Below are 12221 nucleotides of genomic sequence, written 5' to 3'. Positions count from 1 at the left end.
ACAAAGCCTGGGGTCTGTTTCACAAAGCAGGATTTCTTGCTTAGCCAGATAACTTGCCAGATTTAAGGTAGTCTGGGCTAAATAGACCTTATTTTCATCAACTTACATTTAGCCCAGACTACCTTAAATCTGGCAAGTTATCTGGCTAAGCAAGTAATCCTGCTTTGTGAAACAGGCCCTTAGTCTACCATCCTATTATTATTATTATTATTATTATTATTATTATTGTGTAGCTTATCATTTTGACATTTTGTTAGAATTAAATCAGTGTAACTGTGTTTCTTTTGTGTCCAATGGGGGCTTTTCACCCCTTCTCACTTCGTCTTGAATCTGAACCCTTTCAGATATGTTTTAAATATGTGTGAGAATCTCTGGGACGGCGAATGGAACTGTGTAACATTGGGGTGTGTCAGGGAATGACAGGTTTATTGAGGATGACAGTCCATGATTAGGGTTTATGGGGACTGGAAAGGGATTTGATCAGTAATGTACAGATATGAAAAGGGAGCACAGTCATATGATTGCTCCAATATTTGAAACAACTGCAGGAATAACGTGACATACAATAGGTCACAGAGGACAGATCTCATTTCAAGTCACACACAATGCACAATTGTGGTGTAACTTGTTTTTACATGAATCAGTGGTTAAAAAAAATTACCACATATTAATAGATGCTCTGCTGTCTATTAATATGAAAATGCATCATAATTGTTGCTATATCATCAACTCTTGGGTATTAACATGAGTAAGAGCCAAATTCCATCAGGAACACACATCCAAGGTCTGCCAGTTGATGGCCGCTGGTGTAAAACAATGAAATCCAAGATTATATATGAAACATTATCTGTATGTCTTATATATATGTTTTGTGGGTGACATTACACAAAAATGGTAGAGATCCGTGAGAGGTTATGGGAATGTCTTGGGTTGCGTTGTTGAATCAGTGGGTTGTGAAATGGGCTTGGACCATGACTCTGTCTGTCCCCTGGTGTACAGACTTGTGGGTCTGGAAAAGAGATACGGTGACCGGGGTTCATCAAGCATGGAATACGGCATAAAAATTGACCTTTGCACAAGGAATCTAGTGGAACACACAGCAAGTCAGAGTCATCAATATGGTAATTCAAGGACAAATGGAGTGTGTATTTCTTTGTTGGAGAATGGCAAAACTGAATCACCATTAGATTGCTTTAGGGGTCCAATATTAGGAACAGCACACGGCTCCTGTAACTAGCCAAGCCATTCTTCCTTAATGTCACTGTAAACAGTTAAATTGTTGGTGCCATTTGAAGGCACTCACCTAGAGAATTCTGAATAAATAGGATTAAATCACCAAAACAATTCTAATAATTATGGTAATTAAGTATATATTATCTTTTTGTGTGTTTATAACACAAGAACATCAATAAAGGTACTGCAAAACTTTTATTTTGACAAGAAAATACTGAGTCCTGGCATCCCATCCAGGGTGCCCCCCAGCCTTCTGTCCTGTGCTGCCTCAGATTGGCTGCACCCCCCCCCCCATCCCCGCCCGCACCGCCCCCCACAACCCTGAACAGGTTAAGTGGTTTAAAGATGGATGGAAAATGTAAAGTCATTTATTCTCTCATGTTTAATGGATATTAGTAGAGAAACTTGATTGACCTCTGCTTCACTGTCATCCAATAGATGAGGGCTACGCCTGAAAGCCTTCGAAACATTATTTGGAAAAAGAAAATAAATTTGGTAAAGAAAGGCTGGAATGAAATGCTTCTGCTTCCCCTTTATCACAGGAAAAAAGTGAACTTCTCCTTGTCTCTGATTTCCACATCACCAACAGTTCCATATAGGACTACAGGGAGCAATTTTAGCCAGGGCACCGGGGTACCACCCCTATTCTTTCAAAAGATGCCCAGGCATCTTCTATGACCTCAGATTTACATCTCGTCCAAAGGACGGCACCATTTTTACAGCACGGTGTCCTTAATAGATCCACGAAGACCGTAGGGTGGGCTAACTGGTTGGCCACACCAACACCTCTCTCAGCAACAACCCAGCTTTCCCAGTTGGTGTCCCATCAAAGTACTGGCCAGGCCCAAACCTGCCTAGCTTCAGGAGGATTACCTGGTCTGACCTGCAGGTGGCGTGGCTGCTGAAAAGTTCCCCGTTCAAACACATCTTATTCAGCTCACTGGCTAATTACCAGATTTAGTAGGTGTGTCTGAGCAGGAAAATTTGAAAACTGTGCAGATTGTCCCTCCCAGACTGGAATTGGGGAACCCTGCTCTAATGTCTCCCTGGTTGACAGGTATGGTATGAGCACACTATCACAGAGAGGTTAGGGTACAAGGACTCATCCACAAAAATGCAAACTCATCCATGTAAACCAGACTCTAGTGCAAAGGTTGCTGAATGAAGCTAACTAGCTATTATAATTACGCCATTTCCGAGCATTCCTCAGAGCGTAGGAAGAGGGGATGTGTCAGGTTTGGCTTGTTGACTTATTCCTTTGTTTCCACATTCACATCCATTGTGCATTGCGTGTTGTGTTAGTTGTTAATTTCCCAGTCATTACTTAATCTGCTATAGCCATTGACTACAGACACTTTTCCATCCTGTTCCTTTTTGTTATCCCTGGTGTTGGCTCTGTGTTCCATGTTCCATCCCCAATCACCAGGACAGGAACCCAAGCTCCAGATAAAGTTCCTTCTCTCTGGCATGTGGTTCTGTTTGCCATCTGAGCCTGGGACAGTATTTTAGGGGGGGGGGGATTTTAATTTTGACAGTGAAAATATGAACAAATGAGCCCTAATTACTTTCACCTCAGGTAAGCAAGTGACTAATTTCTACACATAAGTTAGGTGACAAATTCTTTGTTATTTTGAAAGGTTGCAGTTGTTTACTTTGTATCCAATTTACATCTACAATGAGAAGATTTTCAAATGTAAATGTTTTCTGACACAGTTTGTCAGTCCATTTCATGGAAGTATAATTTGCTTTAAGAATGAAAAAGTAGCATGCAAAAATATACATTTTTAATTAAATGTTGATATTTTAAAACTATTTATGGAATATTAGGCATATTTGCTCATTTAAGATTTAAGACCATTATCCTAAATTTAATGGAATATGGTGGTATTACAAAGCAATATTGACCTGTCTAGCCACTGCAGTTTTATTTAAAAACCTTTGATAGAATTCACCTTGTTGTCTGAGTACATATGCTGTGAACTGATAATTCATTCATTCATTCATTCATTCATTCATTCATTCATTCATTCCAGAGATTATAAAACCAAGAAAAGCTTCATGGACTTTACTGATTTTTTTAAATACAATAATCACTGATTGGGTGAATTAATAATAATCTGCAGCTAGTGAAAAACAGAAATGGCTGTTGGTGTTGGCTGGCAGGTTCTGCTCCAGCTCTGAGATACATAGTGGACCAGGGGCTTCTCCACAGGGGTGGGGCCTTGTGGGCCAGGCTTGTGATTGGGTGGGGCCTTGTGGGCCAGGCTTGTGATTGGGTGGGGCCTTGTGGGCCAGGCTTGTGATTGGGTGGGGCAGGTCTTCTGAATGGTCCCATTTCATGGTACTGGCTACATTTTTACTTAGTTAAAATGGCCAGCGGTTGGCATTTTGACTAGAAGATATTAGTAACCATTACATTCTACTTAAAGGGACCTCAGATTAAAAAATGTTTCTGCTATCACTAGTGTGAAATGTTGGTCTGCTTCTATAAGACTTGCTTGTGGGCAACTCCAGAGACCCGTAATTCCTGAATGAAGCCAGTGCATAAATGAGTATTTCACAGTGGAGTCCAGAGTTAATATTCAGGGGAACCCTAAGTTAATGATTTGCACAAAGCAAAGACAAACAGATGAACAGCTTTCGTCACGTGGTCATCCAACATTGTGACAGGCGCCTTCTTAAAAATATCATTTCATTTGATTTAGCCTGATGAAGTATTCATTAGTGCAGGAAAAGCTTTGCGAACTCATGAAGTTCTGAGACACGTATTAAACATAAACCAGTGGTACCCTGGGGAATTACCAAATGCAATTCATCTACCGCCCACCAGGGGGCACAGCCTCTGCCCTCCATTTCCCCCTTCCTTGTACACAGACCAGTTTATCTTACACCCATGTGATTTTGGTGTGCAGCGCTGATAAGTGAGAATGGGTGGCGCTACCATATATATCACAGCATACACCCCTCGAAGTCACTGCCTCTGTTTCATCATCACATATTCCATGTTCTTGGCTACTTCTTCCAAGCACGATTTTTATTTACCAACCATGCTCATGTGACCAAACCCCATTCGGAGGCTGTTGCCAGCTGCCTGAGGTCACATTACTGACAGCTGCATGGGTATAATTTTGATATGTCAGGGGCACCCTGACATTCTGGTATGAACCTGTTCTTACTCACACAGACCCTTCTCCTCTGCAGGGGCCACCCTGGACGTCATTCCTCACTGGCTCATTCCACACTCATCTACCTCACTGGCTCATTCCACACTCATCTACCTCACTGGCTCATTCCACACTCATCTACCTCACTGGCTCATTCCACACTCATCTACCTCACTGGCTCATTCCACACTCATCTACCTCACTGGATCATTCCACACTCATCTACCTCACTGGATCATTCCACACTCATCTACCTCACTGGCTCATTCCACACTCATCTACCTCACTGGCTCATTCCACACTCATCTACCTCACTGGCTCATTCCACACTCATCTTACCAGCGTCTGCAGGGGACCAGTGCTGTGCCAAGTACAGACTGAATGTGATCGGCCCAAGCAGGATTGTAAGCAGTGTTATTCAGGTTTTCTTAAAATACAAAATCGTCATTGCAATTTATATCAGGGACAATGGACAACATTTTGAAAGCAGTTTAAGATAAAAATGTGAAATGGTCCACATTTGAAAGTAAGCTATTAAAACTGCTGGGATGAGCACTCCTTTGCAAATTTCAAGGTCTTTTTTTTAAAGGCTGATAATAATCAAAATTACTATGTATTTATATAACCCTTTGTGACTCTGCATTGAAGTGATAAAGGAAAATTTGAGTTTGTGTGGATTTATTCACAAAACCACCCAGAAATAATTTAGCAAAAAATCCAGGTATTTAGTAAATCGACTGGGTGTTCCTGCAAGCCTCCAGAACTGTGATACTAACATCACCCCCCCCCCTCCCCCGTAGTGTAGATGATTGGTGTCGGTTTGAACTCCTCATCCCTTTCTTCCAAGGCAATGTGTTTTCAGTCTCTTACTGTGTGGTTGAGCATATGTATGTGTTTGAGCTCCCTGTACTAGACTTGTCTGTCATTTTTGCAGACACACCGGGTTTTCCTGGACATTTAAATACTTTGTTACAAGCTCCCTGTGATCCTTATGCAAAAGCTTTCAAAGAAACATGGAAAGGAGGCAGGAATGCTTAGTATTATACAATAAAGTAACAGCTGGGTGTGAATTTGTGTTTTATATGATTTGCATTAAATTTTGATCTGGGTTTTTAAATAGTTGTAATGATAAATTAAGTTTAGTTGCTAATGCTTTTACATTTCAGTGCAGAAATCTTCCGTTTGCACCATACATTTTGTGGTTGCGCACATCAGGGACATCTTGCTGGAACTCGTTACATGTTGCGATTTCTAAAATGATTGCCTGATTTCTGATTATGATTTCTTCATCAGTTTACATTGAGTTGGTGATTTTCCTGATGGCAATGTTCAGGTCTGCTGATGTAGCACAAAAAAGACAATAACCACGAAGTAAATACAGATTCAGTATATATCGCTTATTAATGGCTTGACCATTGGCCCGTGAATTTAAATGATGTATATATAATGTAATATGAATGTAAAATGCAATATGTAGACAATATGTTTTGTAACAGAAAAATGTAGACTAAATGTAACCTAAATTTATGAGTAATTTTATTTCCAACTGATCTCCCTTTTGTCAAAAACAACCATCTGAAGAGTCTATAATCTGTTGTGCCAATTAATCAGCTGTCGAGATAATTATCATCTACTCTCAGGCGGACTGCTATTTTTTTGGGTAATTTGTGGGCTAGTGTGAAGTTGTGTTCTCTGGTTTTTGTGTTTGGCAAAGCAAGTCTCATTAAGTCTGTCCTTGAGGAAGCCAGACAAGTGCTTAGAAAGTTTTTAATTAGGCCATCCTGCAAAGAAAAACATGGGCGTCTCACTTCCATCTAAAAATAAGAGATGCAAAGAATTTGAGGGGCACCATCCGCCTCCCATGTACTTGTCACGTCCTAAAGTGTTGGGAGGTGCAAAGAAACCCTAAAGGCAGCCTGTGAGATGATTAAAGCCCAAAGGGTTACAGTGGGGAGTTCAGTTGAGCAACGGGGCAACAATGACAGCACTGGGGAGCACAGGACATAGGGGCAGCTACTGTATATACACTGATGAATACAGACAGGTACATTGCTACAATGTACTAGGGCTAAGCAGGTCATCATCACAATCAACGAGGGCTACATGAGGGACAGGTGTGAATGACTGGGGACTCAGGATGACCAGCAGGGGGGACCTCTGCTGGCCATACGGGTGCAGGACAGAACATGACAGTGCTCTTCCATTGTCGTTGGAGGTTGTAGGCCAGCGGCCATTATTGTCAACTGGCATCTATATTATGTTAGTTACCTTCAACAGAACGGTAAAATGAGGGAAGTGGCTGGCCATTTATAACAGAATGCTGAGGCTGGGTCCACGGTTTTAAATAGTACCATATTATCTGACTGATGGCACTTAAAATCATCACAATTCTCCTACTTTTATCTCAAACAAACATCAGTTGTTTGTTTATTTATTTGTCTGTGTTTTATTGTCTGACTCTAAGTGACGTGCCGACGTATCAATAGGTGAATAACTGACAACAGACTGTTGGCAAACTGAAACTTTGTAATTTTGTAAGAACTTTGAGCATTTTTTATCAGTAGTTAGGCACGCCAGTAACAATTTTGATATTTAAGAGTCTATGTCTGGCAAAACGGTCACTCTCTGTTATTGGGCTGGGAGGCATTGTTTTGTTTGGTTTCTTTGTTGCCCTTTAGATGATTGATGACATGCAGTTCATTTATGCTCAATATTCCTGCTGAGGAGCAGCAGACTTACTAAAATCTCTCTGAAATATTCCACCGCTACACTGATGTATTTTGCAGAAAATTGCTCTAAAATAATGTAATTCAGATTGCCTGTAGATACCCAAACATTCATTCAAAATTATAAACATTTCTTGGGTGAAATGCTTTCATATGCAGAATTTAGATATATAGTGTCATTTTCTGTTATTTCCTCCTATGCATTCTTTGGTAATTTGAGTTTCACTTAGTCTGATAAAACCTTTGACCTCTAATAGGATAGACACTGCATAGGGAAAAAGACTAGCTGTCCTCTTCACCATGGTAACAGACACAAGCCTGAAAGCATGCTTGACCTTCCGTCGACTAACTGGGTCCATCCTTTTTGTGTATTTGGCTGATGTTTCTCTTAAATAAAAGCCTCCATATCTGGCCCAGTGCCTTTCAGATTAAGCCCTTGACTTTCCAAATCAGACCCCTGCCAAAGGACAAGAGAGGAATGTGATGTAGGGCAAGCCTCAAAGCTCCAGATAAAGATGCCAATTGGTTTTATTCTGATTGCTGGTGTCCATGTCATGCGATGTGTTGCTACATTTTTAGGCAGAATAAATGTTAAGGGAATGGACCTAATCTGAACGCTTTCTGTCTGAAGTCCCACATGGAACCTGCTCTAGAGCAAAGCATTTAAACATCCAGCAGTATAAATGAGAGACTTTGTCCGTCTTTGTGTTTATGCAGATGTTAATCTTTTTTGGATGCTTCTAGCATATGCTGAAGAAGATCGTAAACCCCATGCTAACAGGTTCGGACACTAAGGTAACTAGGTTTACGTTCATGATACTGTCTCATCCAGCTCTTTCTGTTAGCAAACTAAAGGCCTTTGTGCTCTTTGAAGTTCTTTCCTTCTCGTAGAATCTAATTGTTGCCCAATCTCTAAATAACGACATACCCTTTGCACTGAATTAATACCGGGAACACGATAAAGATAAAATAACGTGTATTGTTTATTTGTATAAACTACAATTACATTGGAGCCCTTATACGTCCTGTAAGTGTTTGCGGATGTGGGGGTTTGTGTGGGTAGGTGGGTGCGTATGAGTCAGTGCCTGCATATGTGTGTGTTTGTTCCTGGTTGCGTGAGCTACTTAGGTTCGTGCTGTGAGTTTCCGCGATGCATTACAATTAAAAATTGATCTGCTGGCCTGACTGACCCTTGCCACAGCAGTTACAACGCTGGACCCAAGCTTTCAAAGCCCCTGCCCCCAGGAGAAATAAATTATCTTATCTAGCGTACTCTGCCCCAGGTCTCAATGGCCAGTGGTTATAAAAAGACCCAGAGGGGCCCAACACTCCTCCTCTGTCTCTGTGAACATCCTGCACAGGCTTGGCACCTCGGCGTCACCATGTCCGCAGACCTCAGCGGCCGATGGGAGTTGATGAGCAATGAGAACTTTGAGGACCTCATGAAAGCTCTGAGTAAGCCACCTCCTGAGCGCCACTCCATGTTAAATACCTTTTGGGGGAATGTCATGATCTAACTGTAGAAAGGAGGCCTGGAACAGGCAAGATTATTTACATAGGATAATTCAGACACAAGGCAGTTCAAAGTGCTTTACAGAAGTACAGGCATACATTAAAACGGAAGACATTAAAATCACATTTAAAAGATTATAAAAACCTAAAAGCCAAAACAAACTAATAAATAGTTAACTGAAAAGAGGTTACGTTGTAGTGCCAGTGTATCAATAAACTCCAGTTGATTTAATTTATTGAAAGAGAAGGATGGGGAAATTGTATCGCTTCGTTAATGTACCGGCAAGAAGTCAAAGAACCTTTGCCTTCAGCAGTGATTTGGACTCTACGTGGGAAGTTTTGGAGTTTTATTCATTAAACCCTCCGATAAATAGAGGTCTGATTTAACAAAATGTTTACACTAATATAGTCTGAGACTGATGTGATCTGTAATCCATAGCAAAGTTTCCCATTCTTTGGAAATTTTTCTTTTTCCATTTTAGTTAATTGTTAGATATTCAACATTGATAGAAGATAGCACTATTGATTGTTGAAAATGTCGAAAACTGTCAAGTCCAGTCTAGCGAGATGTAGTTTTGGACAAGTTAAGTCATTTTTGGTTTGGTCTCCCCTTTTTCACCCAGATATTGACTTTGTCACTCGTAAAATTGCGCTTCACCTGGTTCAGACGAAGGTGATTATGCAGAATGGGGACCAGTTTGTGATCAAGACACAGAGCACCTTCCGGAACTATGAGGTGGCCTTTACTGTGGGGGTTGAGTTTGAGGAGTACACCAAGGGCTTGGACAACAGGGTGGTCAAGGTGGGTCCTGTCATTTGATACCTGCAAAGGACTCTCTTTACATTTTCCTCCCAAATAATGTAATGGTTCCAGTCTTAATCAATATAAATCAAATTAAGTCAAAGTTGACAAATTACATTGAGCACCCTGCATTGTCTTGTATATGTTTATATTATGTTGATTACTTCTTAGGAAAAACATCAGAATAGTTATACACCAACTAAATATTTAACAATACATTGAGGGCTGTGAGCAAAATGTATTCAGGCTTGACAACCCACACTGAGCCTCAAACATCTCAAACTCTTTCATTAAATCCTCTTTTTTGCCTGGATTTTAGACTCTGATTACCTGGGAAGGGGACAAACTTGTGTGCATCCAGAAAGGAGAAAAGGCCAATCGAGGATGGAAGCATTGGGTCAAAGGAGATATGTTATACATGGTAACAAATTATGAATAATTAAAAACTTCTTAAGCATCACTTCTCCCCATTTTTAAATGCATGCATTATTACAGAAGATTGCAACAAACGATGGTGTAACTTGCGTCTATGTAAGTTAGAAAGGGATCTGTTGCCATCTAGTGGAAATGAATGCAAATTCAGCCAAATTATTAACAGGCGCTAAAACCTGGTTTTTCTCTTGCATTTTCAGGAAATTACCTGCGAGGACGTAGTCTGTCATCAGGTGTTCAAGCGGAAAGAATAAAAGGTCATGTGTTCTATTAAATATAGATTTATTTGATATCAATAAATCAGTTTTATCCAAAGGAACTTAAACAGGCTCCAGATTTCAACAGTTTACTCAAGCAAAGTGAAGCACTTTAGGTTACATACCTTGTCTTTGGTAACAGTGACAGGGCCATACTTGGCACTTGCACCTGAAACCTTTTGAACTTCTGTTCAGAAGTTTAAGGAGACTCATTACTTGACTTATTTTTCTTGGATCCTCTATTTTGTATCCAAAATCCAAACACTGACATACGTTACATTCTGTTCCTAATAGCTTATAAATGTCATTTAAGGTCAATATAATACATTTTAATACAATGTATTTCTCAATCTTGAGTTATATACCACATTATTAGGCAACTTTTGATAAATAACGCATGAACAGATCTGGTGACTCATAAATATCCTTGTATAGGCCTACATTACATAGAGCTTACATTGTACAGAATTGCTGTTTATCAGAATAATGGTTAGGTTTTCTTATAAAGGGCAGTGCATGTTAATGTGTGCTTTTGTTGGATTGTGCTGGGTGGTTTAGTTCGGATTATATGTGTAACAGGGTTATCACAATCATTCACAAATACTGTAAACTGCCCTTTGCCCTTTGATCAGTCTTGATCAGGACTAACGAGTGTGTTTAAAAAAAATGCCACAGACCCCTCTAAAAAAATCAAAAGAAATGAATAAATCTGATTGCTCACATGATTGAGAGTCAGTGTCGTACATCGTAAGCAAATCACTGGTGGACTTTAATATATATGACCTCCTGTATGCATATGTTTATCAATACATATGTTTAAGGTTTGTTTTTTGATTCTGTGAGTAGAAACATTTAACATTTACATCCTAAACATTTAACATGTATGTCCAGGTTTTGGTACGAGGAACTCACGATTTACGATGGCTGCGGGTCCAGCAGAGAGCCTTGTTATTTAATCTGAACAGGCTGTTGATTGATTTCTCACTGCTTTTTGACACATATTTACACAGTAACTTTTTTTTTTTTTTTTTTAAACTGTGTCAAGCACATGCAACCCTTGTTTTTTTGTGTTAAATCTGAGACCTTAATCAGCAGTCATGTCCGGGAGGGGGGGGGGCAGTTGGGTAGCTCGAGGTGCCTGAGTACCTAGCCTTCTTGCCTGAATGAAAGTGCCCTCCTTTTGAGGTTATGAACACCCCTTTAATACTGCTGATCAAGTAAAATTTAGCCCCCCCCCCAATTCATGCATCTTCCCCCTTGTAAAGTCTCTGTTTTTTTTTTTTTATATATATGTAAAGTCTCTGTAAGACAGTTATTCAGCATTGATTATCAACTGGATCAAGCATTTTTTTTTAATTGACTAGAGAAAGAAATAGCTTGAATAGCGATGCTGCCCGTCATTGAGGTGAGGTTAATAAGGACACGGGCAGTGCAGCCTGACTGTGGTCTGGCCATCACATGTCTGCTGATGTCAATAAGTCCACCAAAGGTAGGTGATGTCCTGTGGGGAACAGGATTACGCGGGCATATCATGACCCTATTAAACACAGTGAGGTAATATTATGATGCATACCAGTATTAATAGATCAGATATATTTTGAAACTGTATGCCTTGATATTTTCTTACCAAACTGGTGTTGTCATTGATCTATAACAAAAATGTCGCTTATGTCAAGCTTGGTACTTAAAGTCCCCTTTGTTGCTGCGCTAGTTTCTATAAAGGCTTTTCCTGCACAATATAATTTTAACCCAGTTAGATGAGGCATAACTATTTAATTACAATAATTTGATGTAGATCTTTAAATACATATTAAGAGCACTGCATATATAAAAATTGGCAGGCTTGCGTAAATTTTTATTTCATGTAGAAGTAAAGCAAGTAAGAAATTTATTTCCCCATTACATTTTACAAAATGATTTACTCTTGCACTGATTGTGTCAATTTATTTGAACATTAAAACAGTGATAAAATACGTGCTAAAATATGTCATTCAAAATGCTTGTTGTGTCAACTGCTGCTAAGAATATAGCTACAGTTTGCCTAAATATAAATTACAGTTATTGTAATCAGGCCTGTAGCCAAGGGTGTGGGTTC

At 39.8% G+C, this 12221-nt stretch overlaps 1 protein-coding gene across 1 annotated transcript; it reads left to right on the top strand.

Moving 5' to 3' along the window:
• Positions 1–8434: 8434 nt before the first annotated feature.
• LOC111847557 (retinol-binding protein 2-like) lies at positions 8435–10851 on the top strand. Its single transcript, XM_023818836.2, has 4 exons — positions 8435–8578; positions 9259–9437; positions 9757–9858; positions 10070–10851. The coding sequence occupies exons 1-4, from the start codon at positions 8506–8508 to the stop codon at positions 10121–10123; spliced, it is 408 nt and encodes a 135-aa protein (XP_023674604.1). The 5' UTR covers positions 8435–8505; the 3' UTR covers positions 10124–10851.
• Positions 10852–12221: the final 1370 nt, after the last annotated feature.

The sequence above is a fragment of the Paramormyrops kingsleyae genome, chromosome 21 (assembly GCF_048594095.1).
Source record: "Paramormyrops kingsleyae isolate MSU_618 chromosome 21, PKINGS_0.4, whole genome shotgun sequence".
Lineage (NCBI taxonomy): Eukaryota > Metazoa > Chordata > Actinopteri > Osteoglossiformes > Mormyridae > Paramormyrops > Paramormyrops kingsleyae.
The sequence above is the reverse complement of the archived record's forward strand: the minus strand, read 5'-3'. Positions and strand labels throughout refer to the sequence as shown.